Source organism: Henckelia pumila, chromosome 2, assembly GCF_033568475.1.
Source record: "Henckelia pumila isolate YLH828 chromosome 2, ASM3356847v2, whole genome shotgun sequence".
Lineage (NCBI taxonomy): Eukaryota > Viridiplantae > Streptophyta > Magnoliopsida > Lamiales > Gesneriaceae > Henckelia > Henckelia pumila.
The window spans coordinates 113,040,995-113,060,473 of NC_133121.1; the positions used below are offsets into that span (position 1 = coordinate 113,040,995).

The window sequence follows — 19,479 nt, forward strand, 5'->3', positions numbered from 1 at the left end:
AAGAACTATATATATATATATATATGAGTCCTGCGTCGAGACTTATGTGACTCACTTCATATACATATGATCTAGATATATGTTACGTGCATATATAGTTGGTTCTATATATATATATATATATATATATATATATATGAGTCCTGCGTCGAGACTTATGTGACTCACTTCATATACATATGATCTAGATATATGTTACGTGCATATATAGTTGGTTCTCACATTTTCAGACCCTATGAGTGTCATAGGAGCTTCAGAATTTTGATAAGTTTTAATTATCTTTCAAGGGAGCCCCCTATTTTGGACTACCATATAAGATATGAAATTCGATGGACTCGCCTACCAATAGGAAAGGAATTAAACTCGTGTGGAATTAGTGCTCTTTAATTAGGACATTACGATAACTAAACTCCAAAACATATATCAAGTAATATTATTTTAAAAATAAATATAATTAATCTTTTATTTTTTTAATATATATATATATATATATATATATATAATGTTTTGAAGTTATTTTTCAAATAATATCGGTAAATTAATAAATTATAATTCACTCGTGAAGAACAATTTGCAGTTTTTGTTCAATTTTGTATTTTTCAATCACTTGAATTCTGTGACAGCTATGGCATTTCACACATTCAGTTTTTGTTATTATGAAAGCGATAGAAAAGAAAATGACTTCTGAAAATGATGCATATATTTCTCACTTACCTGCCTGTTTTGATTTATGACAATTATATTTAATTATATTTTATTTTCTAAAAGAGTACTCTAATTGCGAGCCTGATATTCTAGATTGCTTCTAATTAGCTTGAATACCACACATTAAATATTTACTACGATCTCATCCTTTTCTTTTGTTTTGTATGTCTCCGAAAGTAAAATTATTATTATTATTTTTTCAATGTAAATACACATATTGCCTCACTGATCTTAGATACATCGTATCATTGTAAATCGAGACATCTATTTAATTTTTTTTTCTTTTCGATCGAAACTATATTTGTGATCTTAATTCGGTCGGTAATTTGTACTAAAGAGAATTAAATACACTCCATATATACACTACGTACTAAACATTATATTGACATATGATTAATTATCTATATCAAGCACAGATTATAAAAACCCATAATCATATAACTTGCAAAGCCTAACATGTACAATCTTGGAAAGTTTCCCACCACCTTAATTATTGGGGCTTACAAGGAGTCACCAATCTTGAACAATCCAACACACATTACCAACCTTAGGAAAAGAAAGCAAAAGTATATGGCCAACAGACCAATGCCCAAACTTTTGTCCAACACCATGTTGTTCTTTGATAATATCACAAGTGCCCAAAGCAATCCTGCCATCAAGAACCCCAAAGTTTCATACAAATCACTGCTCTTAGGGATGATGTATTCGGATGGAAACTCGCTCCATGCTGCAAACACAAGTGATAGTCCCAAACCGATCAACGTATTGAACAATGGGCCTGCGTAGCACCCGGACATGGCGATTTGAGCCCCATCCGGCCCGCCTTTCAGTGCCAGGGTTAGATTTGCTATCAGATCCCCTACTGAGTTCCCCCATGCTAGAACAGTGAGCCCCAAGATCGAAGGGCTTATTCCAAGAATACTTGCAAATGAAATCAACAGAGCAACTAGTTCCTCTGCAAGGACATATGCCCAAGTGATGCTCATCAAGAATCCTCCCCCCAGCCAAAGGAATAGGTATCCGTTTGGTGGGCTTGACTTGTTTGTCGAAAATAAAGTAAGATTCCCAAGAATGATCCCTATCAAAATCGCCGATATGTAAACTAGAACGCAGGACTCAGCACTATGATCTCCTTCTGTTGTGTTCCAAAGGGTTGCTAATAGAATTGGTGCTAGTGTTACGGAACACACAGCAAATGGTTTAGACCATTTTCCCTCGCTAACGACAGGAATTGTCAGCCTCATTGGCAAGAAAAGTGGCAGTTCCAAGATATAAACTACCCACTCCCAGAAATAAGAACATTTTGGTGATGAATTGCTACTCAAGACTCCTGTTAACATCGGTACATGAACACCGGATTGAACACCGCCTTTTTCAGATACGTGGCAGCCCTTTTCTTCATCAACACCGCCAAGTAACGGCGTGGTCGCCGTTGCACCAAATTCATCAAGAACCAGGGGATTGACCACCCTTATGTTCTTACTATAAAAGTAATGCATAGCAGAAACCACAGCAATGTATAGGAAATAAATACACACAAAACAAACTGCAGACCAGAAGCTAACTCTTCCAAATATGGTGAGCATTAACAAACAACAGAGTGTAAAAAGAAAGAAAAGGATATCCCTCACGAAACTCGTTTCATCCACCTTAACCCGGCGTGAAGAAATCGAAATACTCAGGATACCCATGACAAAACACGAGACGAACAACGCGCCTCCCAGCACACCGTTGAGTCCAACCTCCCCCGCACCCGAATGCATAAAAGAAATTATACTCGAGAAGACATCATTAGCTCCATTCCCAAGCGGGAGAAGAGTGGTTCCAGCTATGGTAGGGGGAAGTTTCAGCAATTTCGAAAGGTTTTCGACAGCAGGGCAGAAGTATTCAGCGGTCGTGTTCCCCAAAACACAGAACAAAACAACGAGCCAAAGGCAAAGAACTGCATATCCAAGAACAGGCTCATCGCTGCACGTACAGTAAAATATTTCAAGATAGTTCAAGTACCCTTCACCAGAACAAGAACTGTGTGTCCGCACGTATGCACATTTTGATCTGTAATCTGCAAAACCGTGTAAACCAGTGCAACTGTCACTGCTTTCACCAGAGGATATAGAAATGGGATTCTTGGATTGATCCGAAAAATTCGAAACTAGAAAGAATGAGCTCAAAAGGAGGAAGGACAGGCCGAGGAAGAGAGAGCTCGCAGGCTTCCTGTGTTTGGGTGTTGATTTGAAACAATCCATTCAAATGATCAAAGTATGGTGGCAAATACAATAGGATTAACATGTTATAAAGTGGAGGAATTTTGGTGTTTAGCGGGTTAGGATTGTTTGGTGGAGGTGTTTAGATTGAGAGCTAGCTCTTTCTATCATGTCACTGGAAAATGATTGTTCTGCAGGAATCACAAATTCACAGCATCGGAACATGACAAGTATATACACCTGTCTCTGCCTAATTCGACCATAGTTTGTTGGGACGAAAGAAGAATCGGAACGCTAAGTTCCATTGGTACCTTAGCTAGCTAGCTAGCTTGTATATGTAAATCAAGAGAATCCATGATGGAATATCAGCGCACTAGACCATTGGTCCATGAATCGCCATTAAACAGGTCCTGGACATCAAGATTCACTACTTTGATTTCATGCATGATTTCAGTGTCCTTCAAATTTAATTTTTTTTATTATTAAAAATGAAATTAGAATCATAAACAGCTAGACAAATCTGATTCTACCTCTATTAATGGAACAAATGATTTCCATAAACGTTTCCTATTCCTTGCACAAACAACACCCGCAAAATTTTTTTTTTCCTGTCTGAATCTCTAGATCTCCACCATGGAATAAAGAGTTGAATTTAGCAAATCATAATATATTGCACATATCAAAAGGAGATATAATTGAGTCGACAACTTTGACAACAGTAGATGCATGCGCTACTTTAGACATTTTGAGATGCGCATGCAGTCATTTTTTTTTACTATCGTTTTCCCCCGATCAAGTCATTGATGGTATGAGAAACGTTTATAAATAAGACAGTCTGATGTCCCTAAGCACATAGTCCCTAAGTGAAGAACAAACAATACACATTTAAATAAATGGTATGTGAGATAAATTTTAAACAATTTTTAATTATATACTACTGAGGAGATATTAAAGAGAAAATTTAACGAGGAATTAAGCAATATTTGTTATATGACTTATTTCTCATTTTTTGTATATTTGTATAATTGTATTGTATGTATAATTGGTTTAAATTTTAAACAATTTGCTTTATGCTGGGATAGAACGCGACTATGGTTCGCATTGTAAAAAATTTGAGGGTGTGACGAGCAGACGAACCGGAGACATTCATCGGTAACAGATACAAAGGAGTTCGGAGAAATCTAGGACCTCTCCCAGAAATAGGCAAAAAAAAATTCAATTCTGGAGAAAATTACGTGTTTTAGTATTCTCTTTTTCGTAAAGAAAGTTTGGGAAAAATGGATTGTGCTCTGAATATAGCGCCTTCTTCTGTTAGTTCATTGCGTAAGGCTTCCTCATCAAATTATGAGGTTAATGGAAGAAGAAGTTCGAGCTTAATTCGAAAAATGGGGTTTGAAAATCCTAAGAACGACACCGTTTCGCTCTCTTCCTCCTCTGCTCGTCGGGTTAGGGATTCTGATTTGCGTTTCTTTTAATTTAATTGTTAAAAAACATGCACGTCTGGCGTAGGAATTTTTTTATTTAGGCATTGTTTTTTACTCGAGTGGTTGATTTTCTGGTGCAGTCATTATACACGCCTTTAGAAGGCTGCGATTGCTAAAAAATTCAATCTTGATCGTTTTACCTGCAACTTAACGGGTCTTAGAGCTCAGAAATTCTTTTCTATATGTATGCTTCAAGTTGTTTGGAATTTGAAGCTTTTGACTTGCTAAGAGAATTTATTGTGATTTTGCAGACAGTGCTAAGGGCTATTGGCAACGTGCACCAGCAAAGAAGCAATCTTGAGCCACTCTTTTGTTATGATAAGCCTATCCCGGAGCAAATAATTGAACCACCCATCGGATTATCTGTTGTTGAGAAAAATATTGGAGACAATCCCCGTTGCTCAATTTGTGAGGCTAAAGGAGCAGCTCTTTGCACCACTTGCTCGGGATCGGGTTTATATGTAGACTCTATCTTGGAAAGTCAAGGAATCATAGTAAAAGTTCGTTGTTTAGGTAATACTCGAGCATATTTTCTTAACATTCTGGATTGGGATTCTTAATTTTAATGAATCATGCTATACTTGCATATGCAGATTTGGCAATTAATGCAAGTTATGCAAACACAAATCCATTCGTTAGTTTTAGATTTTATTGTTCGATGTTTACATAGGCTCATAGCATTAATTTAGATTTGTCTTATTATGCGAGGTTGAAATTGATGAATGTTGAAGTTTGTTCTGAAAAATAGAGGTTGGCTTTCATTTTCTTGTGGGGTAGACGAGAATAGTTACTGATATTGAAGTTCTTAGCCAAAATTTTCTTATTCCATTGCTTAATTCCAACACAAGTGATGCAAATGAATTGATATAGGAGCTAATAGTTTAGCATTGCGGGATAGGTCAGAAAAGGTACACTACTATCTTAAGTCATCAAGCTTGATCCGGCCAAAAGTTTTAGGCTGCCGTTTGGACGGAAGAATTTCAAATCTATGGATTTCAAATGCAGTCAAATGTATTTTTGTTGTTTAGAAAAGTAAAATCATAAACTTCAAATTCATCCATTTCAATTTTCTGTCTGTGTAGTATTTCGTGTAGTATTTCATATTAATTAGGATGTATTTCAAATTCATCCAATAATGGTGACATTTCCATTCTACTCTATATAACTAGTGAAGAATGGATTTACAATTTGATCATGTTTCATTGTTAACTATGGAATTATAGTCGAAATCCATGGATTTGAAATCATTTCATCCAAGCGCAACTTTTGTTCGTTTGGGCTCAATGTAAGAGGTTTTATAAGCTAATTTGGTATCAACTGTATACTATGGATTCCTTCTATATTTTGAGGTACCCAGTTTATCGAAGTAAAATACATCGATGCATATTCTTGCATGAAGCCACTTGTACAGGCTTGAGCGGCTAGTTACAATCGAAGGTCAGCCACAAAATAACTTGTGAGGATATAGATGGTTATTCACCAACCCCATTTTTTGGAAATTATTTCAGGGCGTCTACCATCTAAAGATACCCAAGTGTGCTAGAGCGTAGTTTCACTAAAGCCCTGCCTTCTTACTGTTGGTTTCTTACTGTGGCCAATACTGCAGTTGAACTCAATGCAATAAAAACATACTTCTTGGATGATGAGACCTGCAAGTTGTCCTGGATCACGACACAGTTTAATTTTTGTTTTCGTCATTTCACATTGCATCTGTAGAATAAATCATTGTATGTCGATGGTATTGTTAAACCATGGATTTTTACATTTTACGCTAGTGCAAAAAATGAGCGTATTGGATTCTCATTTTATGCTATTCAAAAAAATGAGCATATCGGATTCTCACTGGCTTTGGTATCAACTTTGATAGAGCTAAGTCTTAGAACTAGTAATATTCCATTTTACTTCTAGCTTATTTCTTATGAACCTATGTAACTTCTGTTGCATCTTAGAACTAGTGATATTTCATTTTTCTTTTATTTGGTTAAAGCCTCCAAGATTGCTGTGTGACTTGTGGTTTAGAATGTGAGCGATTATTGAAGAAAACTCTGGTTTTTCCTACTTATCAATGCAGGTTGTGGTGGAACTGGGAATACAATGTGTTCAGAATGCGGTGGACGTGGTCATCTTTGACATGCTTGATACATAACGTTTACTTCTTATTATTTTACTAGCTGCGTTCGAGATGTGTGGCACTAAAAGAAATTCCAGTTGTTGGAGATAGATAGAGTCGATCTATGAAAAGGTTGACCCTTCATCTTCTTGTTATTTTTGTATTCGATTTGACCATTCAGTGTAAACTGTATTTCCAAGTTTGAGATTTTACTTTGCAAGTGTATTCTCTGTCATATTCGGCTACAACCACCTCCCACACATTTTATATAACCCTCAAAACGAATCGTGTGTCGATTTCGATTCTTAAAAATAAAACATCAAAAACGAAAATCTTATCTTAAAAATCACACACCATATGTATAACTATTTATTTTATATGATTTAAAATTATTTTTTTGTATAGATTTAAATTCTATCTATATTTGTTTAGTTGTAAAATAATCATTAATTAATCTTATAGTATTCAATGTCATACAATTGATATTATTTAAAACACATATTCGACGGATACATAAATATGTATTTAAGTTATTTGGAAAAATATTTTTTTGTAGTCTAGTAACCTGCTTTTTTTTTTTTTTGGTCCACTAATTTTTCAATTTTTGATCTTGCTACTATAATTTTTGATTTTTGACTATTTTGGTTCATATAACACAAGAATATTCAATTTAGTCATAAAACGTTGATTAGGTGTTGACTAAAACACATTTTGGTACTACAATCGTTTACATATTTTTAGTGGAATACATAAAACGTATAAATTTTGTTTGATTTGTTTGACTCTATTTTTCATTAAGTTGCTCCCAAATAAATTGATCTCTTTTTTTTAGTGGAATGCATAAAACTTATAAGTTATAATGTATGTCACATTATTTTAACCATAATTGTGTTTGGTAGCCATGATAAAGGATGAGTAGTAGAATAATGCAGCTTCATTCCATGTTCAGTTGAATGTTATTTAGGTAAATAAAAAAAAATAACTTTTGAACTTTGCATTCACAAAAATAACCAAATAGCCGGTGAAAATTTACTGATTACTTTGGAAAATGTGTCCTTCAAAATAGAAGGATTAATTTATCCCAATGCCATTTACAATTAAAAATTATTTAACTACCCATGTTTCTATACTAAGATAATGTTTGTAACATCTAAAATTAAGTGATTATGAATATTTTCTTAACAAATTTGTTAACAGAATCTTCATAATAACTTATTTTTAAAGGTTGCAAACACTACCTTAAATTGGTTATCTGTCGTTGATGGTGGCGGCGGCATGTTTGGACGAAATGGGTTGCAGCTCTTTATCGGTAATTATGAGTTCAGATAAAGTATTTATAAATTATTCCAACAGATGCCGCCCCTAAGTAGGTGTCCAAGTTGGTGGAGTAGATGAACTCTTGGCCAGAGGTCAGGAGTTCGATTTCCCCTACCATCTTCTTGGACTAGCCTGTCACACAGGACTTGCCTAGTGTGGATTACCTGGCTAACGTATTACTTTACAACTATTGCGTTAGTTCGGAGGTTTACCTAGTGCACACCGAAAGTAGCAACTGCGAGTTCCCACGTCACAAAAAAAAATTATATCAATTGATAAAGTACAGATCAGTCGATCGGTACTTATGAGTTCAGAGAATTAAAGAAGGGAAAAGGAGGAGAGTGAAAAAAATGGAGCTTGTCGTGGAGATCAGATCCAAAATTGGGAAAGATGAATGATATTATGTTGGGTGTCTGGAAATTTTTCTAGGAGTAGGTCTCTTGTGAGATGGTCTTACAGATCTTTATCCGTGAGACGAACTAATCTTACTCATATTTATAATAAAAAATAATATTTTTGATATAAAAAATAATACTTTTTCGTAGATGACCTAAATAAGAGACTTATCTCACAAAATTGATCAGTAAAACCATCTCAAGAGTTTTTGTCTTTTCGTAGTTTTATATGTATAAGCCCAAGCGAAGCCAAACTATTGTTTTTGATCATGCATGCCAAGTCAAAATTTAACTGTGTATATATAAAACGAGAAAAATCATCTAAGCTTAAGCACAAGTGTTGGAAACTCATAGGGGATTGAAATCTAAAGAATGACATTGGTGAATTTCATTCTCAAATTCAATATATATAGTTTTGATATGGTGAGCATTCATCGTGAGCATCGATTAAAGTGACATCATGTACATCTAATAAGTGAACGTCGTCTCGACAGATCTTCACATAAAAATACTCATGGTTGGTGCTCACTACTGATTTTGGCATATGTGTATATTTATTATCTTAAAAATAGTGAATAATTGTCTACTAAACTCAAGGTTCTAAAAATTGATAATCGGTAGGCGGGCCGTCACCCACCGCGCTTAGTCTTATATACTTAGGCGGTCGCCTAGGCGATTTTTTATTTATACCCTAAATATCTAATTATTTTAGTCCGACCTATCTCAATATTTCTCAAATAATTTTTTTTTTATCGAATTCAAACTTCAATTAGATGACATAATTTCTGTCTTCATACGATACAAATTGATGGACAAATATGTCAAATAATATATTTTTTTAAAATAAAAAAATAAATATATATTATATGTTAATCTAGACGGTCAATTAATGTAATAATTTTCAGAAACTTCAAGTGTCTAAAAATCAGGGCGGTTGGCACCGCCTAGCGCCTAAGTGCCACCTAAATGATGTTAATGAAAGAGTGGGTGCCCGGTGAGCCAACTTGTGGCTAAGGGCTTTGATGACTCTTTGTACAAACAATCTTTTGTTTAAATATAATTTACACTTTTATTAATGGCAATGACTTTATCTTTCTTCATATTGTTATATTGTGATATACTATTGTTGTTTTGATAAAGACCTTGAATATACTATAGTGTATGTAAGATGTGGTAGAACATGGGGATGTCTATCATGAAACACATCTTATAGTCACTGTATATTCTAAACTGTTCCTAGTCGATTGAGCCGTCCGATAATAAGGATAAGGATCGCTCGAGTTTGAGACTAGCATTTGCGATGCAGAGTACCACGTTTCATTGGTAAGGAACATAGAGATGTTCGAAGCATGCAAATGGATATTCATACGATGAATGATCGAACTACCCTATCCGGACTTTCCAAGTGGTTATCACTTATCGAGTGGATAAAGTCCGCGGTTTTGGTTGTACACCATTAGTCCTTACTACTTGAAACATCATTGAGACTCTATATGCTAGTACTGTGCTTTGACTCGTTTACCGACTCTATTGGGGTCATCAGGTGTCGGGATTGGGTACAGTTACAACACATATAGGAGTCGATTCTTTGTTGTCAAGGATTCACCACATACTTGCGAGTGTGGATATCCTATGCGATCTGAGGAGATATTAGTGTGACGAATCTCTGGCCAGAGTACATGATGTGTTTTAAGAAATGGTTTCTTAGTAACACATGCGATGTCACTATTTGATCTTCAAGATGTATTGCATAGTTATCGAATCTCGAACGACTCTCGATTTACCAATGGTTGTTGATTCGATCGGGATATATGGATGAAGGGACCGTACTGTACGCTAACCAAAATCTATTGGTTCTTGCAGGTACTATCAGTGATACCTAGGGAATCATGGGGCGATGTTGCTAGGCGCTCTTACCATGATTCGATGGGCAAGTCGGAAATTGTTGTTCCGAGTCACAAGGAGTTGTGAGCCCACGGCTAGCTGTATCCCTGAACCATTGAGGGTCACACAGAGTAATGGATTTTTAATCCCCGTTGAGATAGTTAAATTTAATGAACAAAGAAGTTAGACTTCTTATTTAAGAGTAGAGGAGTAAGATTTCCTAAAATGACATAGGGATGGACATTTTTGGAAATCACTGAATTCGGATTCAGAAAAATTTATCTTGACTTTAAAAGGTGCAGAAATGGTTTCTGTGCACATTGGTGAAATCGGTTTATCAATCGGAGTCATGATGAATTTTATATTAATTTCTGAACATGCGGGCTTTGCTTGTCGGGTTTGAACTTATGACTAATGGGACCTAAGCTGTTAGCGGCCTACATTATAAATAAGTTATTGCAGTACAGAAATTACACACAACAGGTCACAATTTTCGAAAACCTAGTTATTTTCTCTCTAAAGTGGCCGCCCCCCTCCCTCTCTACTCGGGAAAAATCCAGTCTGTGAATTTTGAATTACAGTTTGGTTTAACGGATCAAATTCGTTAATTCTCTTCGTAGAAACTTCTGATAGATTTTCTAGTGCAATCTATCAGAGGGATTAATTATCTGTTCGTGGACCTGATTGAAGAACAGTTCGTCCATCAGTTCCAGGGATATACAACAAGAGCAGAGCAATCTGTTGGTGTCCATAATCTCGATTCGAGATTGGAGGTAAAAATTTATAATTGTTATTTAATTTTTACACACACAATTTAATCGTTAAGTTTTGATACCCATTATGGAATCGTTCCATATAAAATTTTTAAACTTCCGCTGCACCGGGTATCAATTCTGATTGATCTGATCGCCGTTCTCCAACAGTGGTATCAGATCCAGGTTGCTCAGATCAAGCGATTAAATTAATCGATTGTACAAAAATTTTTAAGCCTCGGTTTTTGAAACAAAATAATTTTTTTTTTTAAATTAAAAATTTTTCGGGCAAAAACACGGGCAGCGATTGGATCGCTGCTCGGGGGGGGGGGGGGGGCCGCGAGAGTCGCTGCCCTAGGGGCAGCCGGGCTGCCCGGCCCGATCCCTTTTGGGGCGCGGGCAGCCCGAAAACGTCCCGGGCGGCCCGCGGAAAAATTAATTTTTAATTTTTAAAATTAAAATTTTAATATGTTAAAATTTTATTTTTGGTCCGATCGAAAATTGTTTTTGGTTGGTCCACGAGGCGTCGGATCGAATTGTTTGAGTCCGAAAATTTTAAAATTGATTTTTGGATAAATTTGAATTTTTGGAAAATTTATATATTTTATCCGTTAAATCAGATTTTATGAAATTAATTATTTTTGGTACAATTGATGATAAGATATGATTTTATGGAAATATTGAGTAAAATATGATTTTATGTATAAAATTGGATTTTATATGTAAAATATGATTTTATTTGATAAAAAGATAAAATATGATTTTGTATGTAAAATAAGATTTTATATATGGAATATGATTTTATCCTTTTAATTTAAATTGCCATTGCATGTTATCCAATAAATTAATTTTGAATTAAATGTTATTGGATAAGGATGATCGAGTGCCATGACCAATTTTGTAGGTGTATGTTAGGAATTTACATTTGTTTTTATTGTTGTTGGATTTATTAATGGGTCTGGTTTATGGCCCGATATGAATTGTCGTATGTAATAAAAGTGGGCCTGGTTTATGGCCCGTTCCCACCCCTTGAAATGTATCCCCTACTTGTCATGGTTATTTATTGTAAATACATTAGACTTAGTGGGAGATGAAGATTTGAAGATGGAGGTGGGCCCAGAAGACAATAAAGACAGAAGAAATGTAAATTGGAAGCTCAATGTAATAGGATTGCATTGCATACTGCATATTACCTAGGATTGGACTAAGACTCGTGATTGGCAACCACAGGTCGATTAGAAATGGAATCGATCATCCTATATAATATATGATATTATCGTTGTATGCATGTTTTAGACAAAATTGTGTGAATCCGGCAAGCATACAAAATTTTAAAATGATGAGACAAATTTTCAAAATTAAAATCCCTCATTTTAAATATGATTTAAAATTGATATCAAGATAAATAAAGGAAATTTAAAATTGTTTAAATGTTCCTACCTTCCATCAACGATCAATGTATGAGATGCTACCCGCGGATACGGTCCGGCTCATATTATTAGGGGGGCCCGTTCGTCGGAAAGCTGTACATTGGATCGACACATGTTGTAAGTTGGATGAAACTCCCATGAGATCGGCCCATATTATTGGGGGATCCACATGGCGACCGTCCATCACAACTTAATATTGATGGGTCATCTTGACATGTCACAATAAACGGCGTCATATTATTGGGCCCTTATTGGACATGAGGTAAAAACGTGGAGGTTGCTTTGGAAGCAATTGGGCTCTACCTTTTGAAAATTATGGTTGGCTGATATTATTCGGGACCATAGTTTGTCAATTGGACTCCATGTTCTCACTAAGGAAAACAGTTTCCCGTTTTCACTAGAGGGTAGTGAAATCGTTAAAATAGTGGAAGTGAAATTCATAAAATAAATTTAAATTTCGCCTATTTTATGTCTTAGTAAATTAATTAAACAATCACTGATATTTGTCTGTTTCTTTTCAGTATTTTATAAAGATGAATTCGCGTAATCCACTATTCTCTATCCTCGAACAAAATAAATTGACTGGCGCAAACTATACGGAATGGTTCCGTAAGTTGAAGATTGTCTTAACTTTGGAGAAGATGCTCTACGTGTTAGAAAAATCTCCTCCGAAGGAAGCACCAGCTGACATAAGTCCGGAAGAGTTGGCCAAACTTGATACATGGTGGGACCATGATATCAAGGCCAAATGCTATATGCAAGCCTGGATGTCTGATGAACTCCAGAGACGATTTGAGGACACCGTGAATGCTGCTGACATTCACGTACAACTCAAGGAACTTTTTGGGGCTCAATCGAGGGCTGAAAGGTTCGCTACTGTTAAAGAGCTAATGACGTGTCGCATGCGTGAAGGGACTTCGGTCCGTGATCATGGGGTACGAGTGATTTGGCTCATACAGAAGTTGGTAACCCTTGATTTGGTGTTGGAGCATGAACTCAACGTGGACTTACTACTTCTATCTCTTCCTTCTTCGTTTGACGGATTTGTGGTGAATTTCAATATGAACAAGATAGAGGCCTCCCTTGAAGAGATGGTCAATATGCTTGTAACATATGAATCCACTTTAAAAAAGGATAAACCGGCTTTCTTGGTGGGCTCCTCTTCTTCTGCTAAGAAGGGGCCAAGTACAAAGGGTAAGAAACGTTCTGCCCCACCCAAGAAAATCGAACCCAAGAAGAAGTACAAGACAAAGGCTTCAAACATGGAAAAGTCCAAGGATGTTTGCCATTACTGCAAGAAGCCCGGTCATTGGAAGCGTAACTGCAAGGAATATCTAGAGCAGTTGCGAACTGCGAAGGGTATGTTCTATATTGAAATAAATGTTTCACTTAATACTACTTCTTGGGTATTGGATACCGGATGTGGATCTCACATTTGCAATGATTTGCAGGTGATGACAAGAAGTCGCAGGCTTAGAATGGGTGAGACCCAACTGAGGCTCGGAAATGGTTCCAGAGTTGAAGCTAAAGCTGTGGGAGATATTTATTTAATTTTGCAGAACGGTTTTAAGTTACTTTTGAGAGATGTTTTATTTGTTCCAGATTTGATTAAAAACATTATTTCTGTTTCTATGCTTGATAGAGATGGTTATTATTGCAATTTTGTGAATGAGATTTGCAATATTTACAAGAATGAATGTTTGATTGGAAATGGACAACTTGAAAACGATCTATATAACTTAAAACTAAAAGACGTTCCAATAAATTATGTTGATAAACCGGCAACAACAAACAAAAGGAAAATCGATAGTCAAAACCCGGCAAACCTTTGGCATGCTAGGCTAGGTCATATTTCCTCAAGGAGGATGAACAAGCTAGTGGGAGAGGACATGTTTGATATGTCTGATATTAACTCTCTACCTACTTGTGAATCCTGCCTGAAAGGAAAAATGACTAAATCTCCTTTTAAGGGGAAACCTGAGCGTAGTCAAAATCTGTTGGATTTGATCCATACAGACGTTTGTGGTCCATTTAGAATTGGTACTCAATTCGGCCACACCTACTTCATTACCTTTACTGATGATTATTCTAGGTATGGGTATTTATATTTAATGAAATATAAGTCTGAAACATTTGAAAAGTTCAAAGAATTCAAGGCTGAAGTAGAAAACAAGCTAGGTAAAAGTATTAAAGCACTTCGATCGGATCGAGGTGGAGAATACTTGAGTACCGAGTTTTTGGACTATCTGAAAGAGAATGAGATTCTCTCTCAGTGGACTCCTCCTATGACACCTCAGCTGAATGGTGTATCGGAGCGTCGTAATCGAACTTTGTTGGACATGGTTCGATCCATGATGAGCTTCACTGAGCTTCCACCTTCGTTTTGGGGCTATGCGCTTGAAACGGCGGTATTGTTGTTGAACAACGTCCACACTAAAGCAGTGGACAAAACACCATATGAGTTATGGAATGGCAAAGCTCCTAAGTATTCGTACTTGAGGATTTGGGGATGTCCTGCTTACGTGAAGCAGACAGTGGGAGATAAGTTGGATAGTCGATCCACCTTATGTTATTTTGTAGGGTATCCGAAGAATTCAATCGGATATTATTTCTATCATCCTGCTGAAACAAAGGTGTTTGTTTCAAGGAATGCCACCTTCTTGGAGAAGGAGTTCTTATTGGATAAGAAAGGTGAGATGATGGAACTCGAAGAAATTCGAGAAGAACCCGAAATACAAAATAATGATCCTACACCTCAGGAACCATTGATGGACACGCCTATACTTAGAAGATCCGAGAGGACTTCTAAACCTCCTATTCGATATGGTCTTCTTTTTGAAGGGGATCAAGATGAACCCGATGTTGGATGTGATCCAAGAAACTTCAAGGAAGCAATTTCTGATGCGGATTCAAATTTATGGCTTGAAGCTATGCAGTCGGAAATAGATTCGATGCATACAAACCAAGTTTGGTCTTTAGTAGATCCTCCCGATGGAATTGTTCCAATAGGGTGTAAATGGATCTACAAGAGAAAGCTAGGGCCTGATGGTAAGGTATTGACCTACAAGGCGCGATTGGTGGCAAAAGGTTATACTCAAAGACAAGGAGTTGACTATGATGAAACCTTTTCACCAGTTGAAATGTTCAAGTCCATAAGAATCCTTATTGCCATAGCTGCTTGGTATGACTATGAGATATGGCAAATGGATGTGAAGATTGATTTTCTTAATGGAGACATTAAGGAAGAAATCTATATGACGCAGCCTGAGGGATACACATCCATGGGAAGAGAGCATAAGGTATGCAAGCTTCAGAGATCAATCTATGGTCTAAAACAAGCATCAAGAAGTTGGAACCAGAAATTTGATGAAACAATAAAGGATTTTGGTTTCATCAAGAACCCGGAGGAACCATGCGTGTACACGAAAGTAGTTAAGGATGCTGTGACATTCTTAGTACTTTATGTTGATGACATCCTACTCATTGGGAATGACGTAGGGATGTTGCAGTCAACAAAGATATGGTTATCAGGTAGATTCTCGATGAAGGATTTGGGTGAGGCATCATATATTCTAGGGATACAGATCTATAGAGATAAATCTAAGAGAATGATATGACTCACTCAATTAACCTACATCGACACCATATTGAAACAGTTTTCAATGGACGGGTCCAAGAGAGGACATCTACCCATGTGTCATGGAGTTTCTCTATCCAAGTCTATGTGTCCCAAGACTGATGAAGAGATAGAGAAAATGACACATGTACCATATGCGTCAGCCATAGGTAGTATCATGTATGGGATGATATCTACCAGACCGGATGTAGCATTTGCTCTGAGTGTCACGAGCAGATATCAAGCTAATCCCGGTCAAATGCATTGGAAAGCCGTGAAGGACATTCTTAGGTACTTACGAAGGACTAAGAATATGTTCATGGTATATGGAGGAAGAGAACTAAAATTGGAAGGCTATACCGACTCTAGCTTCCAAAGTGACGTGGATGACTCGAAGTCAACCTCTGGATTTGTGTTCATACTCAATGGCGGTGCTGTCTCTTGGAAGAGTTCCAAGCAGGACACCACAGCGGATTCCACCACTGAGGCAGAATACATTGCAGCATCAGCTGCTGCTAAAGAGGCCGTTTGGATGAGGAATTTCGTCCAAGAGTTGGGCGTTATTCCTGAAGTTGTTGGTCCAGTCCCGGTGTACTGTGACAACACGGGTGCCGTTGCTCAGGCAAAGGAACCAAGGTCTCATCAAAGATCCAAACACGTACTGAGGAAATACCACATCATCCAGGAGATCGTGGAAAGAGGAGACATCACTGTCGAAAGAGTGGCCTCTGCAGACAATATCGCTGATCCACTTACTAAGCCCTTGCCAGGACCATTATTTGACAAACATCGCGAAGCAATGGGTCTACGTAGTATGACTAGTTGGCTTTAGGGCAAGTGGGAGATTGAAAGAGTGGGTGCCCGGTGAGCCAACTTGTGGCTAAGGGCTTTGATGACTCTTTGTACAAACAATCTTTTGTTTAAATATAATTTACACTTTTATTAATGGCAATGACTTTATCTTTCTTCATATTGTTATATTGTGATATACTATTGTTGTTTTGATAAAGACCTTGAATATACTATAATGTATGTAAGATGTGGTAGAACATGGGGATGTCTATCATGAAACACATCTTATAGTCACTGTATATTCTAAACTGTTCCTAGTCGATTGAGCCGTCCGATAATAAGGATAAGGATCGCTCGAGTTTGAGATTAGCATTTGCGATGCAGAGTACCACGTTTCATTGGTAAGGAACATAGAGATGTTCGAAGCATGCAAATGGATATTCATACGATGAATGATCGAACTACCCTATCCGGACTTTCCAAGTGGTTATCACTTATCGAGTGGATAAAGTCCGCGGTTTTGGTTGTACACCATTAGTCCTTACTACTTGAAACATCATTGAGACTCTATATGCTAGTACTGTGCTTTGACTCGTTTACCGACTCTATTGGGGTCATCAGGTGTCGGGATTGGGTACAGTTACAACACATATAGGAGTCGATGCTTTGTTGTCAAGGATTCACCACATACTTGCGAGTGTGGATATCCTATGCGATCTGAGGAGATATTAGTGTGACAAATCTCTGGCCAGAGTACATGATGTGTTTTAAGAAATGGTTTTTTAGTAACACATGCGATGTCACTATTTGATATTCAAGATGTATTGCATAGTTATCGAATCTCGAACGACTCTCGATTTACCAATGGTTGTTGATTCGATCGGGATATATGGATGAAGGGACCGTACTGTACGCTAACCAAAATCTATTGGTTCTTGCAGGCACTATCAGTGATACCTAGGGAATCATGGGGCGATGTTGCTAGGCGCTCTTACCATGATTCGATGGGCAAGTCGGAAATTGTTGTTCCGAGTCACAAGGAGTTGTGAGCCCACAACTAGCTGTATCCCTGAACCATTGAGGGTCACACAGAGTAATGGATTTTTAATACCCGTTGAGATAGTTAAATTTAAAGAGTTAAATTTAATGAACAAAGAAGTTGGACTTCTTATTTAAGAGTAGAGGAGTAAGATTTCCTAAAATGACATAGGGATGGACATTTTTGGAAATCACTGAATTCGGATTCAGAAAAATTTATCTTGACTTTAAAAGGTGCAGAAATGGTTTCTGTGCACATTGGTGAAATCGGTTTATCAATCGGAGTCATGATGAATTTTATATTAATTTCTGAACATGCGGGCTTTGCTTGTCGGCTTGAACTTATGACTAATGGGCCCTAAGCTGTTAGCGGCCTATATTATAAATAAGTTATTGCAGTACAGAAATTACACACAACAGGTCACAATTTTCGAAAACCTAGTTATTTTCTCTCTAAAGTGGCCGCCCCCCTCCCTCTCTACTCGGGAAAAATCCAGTCTGTGAATTTTGAATTACAGTCTAGTTTAACGGATCAAATTCGTTAATTCTCTTCGTAGAAACTTCTGATAGATTTTCTAGTGCAATCTATCAGAGGGATTAATTATCCGTTCGTGGACCTGATTGAAGAACAGTTCGTCCATCAGTTCCAGGGATATACAACAAGAGCAGAGCAATCTGTTGGTGTCCATAATCTCGATTCGAGATTGGAGGTAAAAATTTATAATTGTTATTTAATTTTTACACACACAATTTAATCGTTAAGTTTTGATACCCATTATGGAATCGTTCCATATAAAATTTTTAAACTTCCGCTGCACCGGGTATCAATTCTGATTGATCTGATCGCCGTTCTCCAACAGTTAAGCGCCGCATTTTAGAACACTGAATAAACAAAACTATTGATTCTAGTATAAAGTTGTACCTGAATAAGTAACAGAGGGCCGTTGAGGACTCCATTGGAACCCGGAGCATCATAAAGAAGCTCCTCCAAGCATGGAAACGTCGGCTGAAGAGCGTCGCTGTCGAACTCCTCCAACGTCACATCCGCATCTGCCATCCGCCTCAATGAACACTACACCCTCGTCGGTATACTCGATTTTATAACAACGTTTTATAAGTATAAACTAAAGAGTACATAGTCGATGGCCACACTATGTACTTGGTCTTGAAGCTCGATGGCTATTTGGTCATGTTCCAAAACGGGCCGATTTCGGTGGACGTCGTATCTTTCAACAGTTTTCAACAAACCTCTTGATCTACGGATCAGGATCGAACCCGACGGGAACCTCAAGGATATTACTGGACCGGGTCGAATTTTATTCAATAGAGTCAAACTATTGTTTTTGCTCTTGTATTATATTAATTCGTAATTTCATTCATTTTATTTTATTGTTGATATTAACTTAAATTTCTTGCATTTAATCTAGTCATTCATTTGCATGGGTATTGTTTGTTCTTGACTCGAAAGAGAATATTTTCAAAATAACTTCAGAAATATTGATTATCATATGGTTAAACCGACTAAAACTAATATTGAGTTTCAATGTAAAATTTTAGGCAAAAACTGAAATTTCACAGCCGTGAATGTGTTTTTGTTTGATTAAATTCTATTAGAAATGTGTTAGTATTTTTAGTAACCGCCCGAATCGAATTGCACCGCACTATTTGTTGGAACACGCGTTCTCTGATCACACGGATGTGATACCCGGAGCAGCGGAAGTTTAAAAATTTTATTTTTTGATATGGAACGAT

At 36.9% G+C, this 19,479-nt stretch overlaps 2 protein-coding genes across 2 annotated transcripts; one reads left to right on the top strand and one right to left on the bottom strand.

Moving 5' to 3' along the window:
* Positions 1–1,074: 1,074 nt before the first annotated feature.
* On the bottom strand, positions 1,075–3,255 carry LOC140883823 (cation/calcium exchanger 1-like). The gene has a single exon (XM_073290414.1). The coding sequence runs from the start codon at positions 2,949–2,951 to the stop codon at positions 1,206–1,208; it is 1,746 nt and encodes a 581-aa protein (XP_073146515.1). The 5' UTR covers positions 2,952–3,255; the 3' UTR covers positions 1,075–1,205.
* Positions 3,256–3,999: 744 nt separating this feature from the next.
* LOC140884616 (uncharacterized) lies at positions 4,000–6,751 on the top strand. The gene is made up of 3 exons (XM_073291417.1): positions 4,000–4,354; positions 4,645–4,906; positions 6,465–6,751. The coding sequence occupies exons 1-3, from the start codon at positions 4,187–4,189 to the stop codon at positions 6,521–6,523; spliced, it is 489 nt and encodes a 162-aa protein (XP_073147518.1). The 5' UTR covers positions 4,000–4,186; the 3' UTR covers positions 6,524–6,751.
* The last annotated feature ends 12,728 nt before the right edge of the window (positions 6,752–19,479 follow it).

What these genes read in the sequence shown, in the direction of transcription:
- LOC140883823 (XM_073290414.1), bottom strand. Translation starts at nt 2,951, where the DNA reads ATGGATTGTTTCAAATCAACACCCAAACACAGGAAGCCTGCGAGCTCT.
- LOC140884616 (XM_073291417.1), top strand. Translation starts at nt 4,187, where the DNA reads ATGGATTGTGCTCTGAATATAGCGCCTTCTTCTGTTAGTTCATTGCGT. An exon ending in CTTCCTCCTCTGCTCGTCGG is followed by an intron (nt 4,355 to 4,644) that starts GTTAGGGATTCT and finishes GTGATTTTGCAG; the next exon opens with ACAGTGCTAAGGGCTATTGG. An exon ending in AGTAAAAGTTCGTTGTTTAG is followed by an intron (nt 4,907 to 6,464) that starts GTAATACTCGAG and finishes TTATCAATGCAG; the next exon opens with GTTGTGGTGGAACTGGGAAT.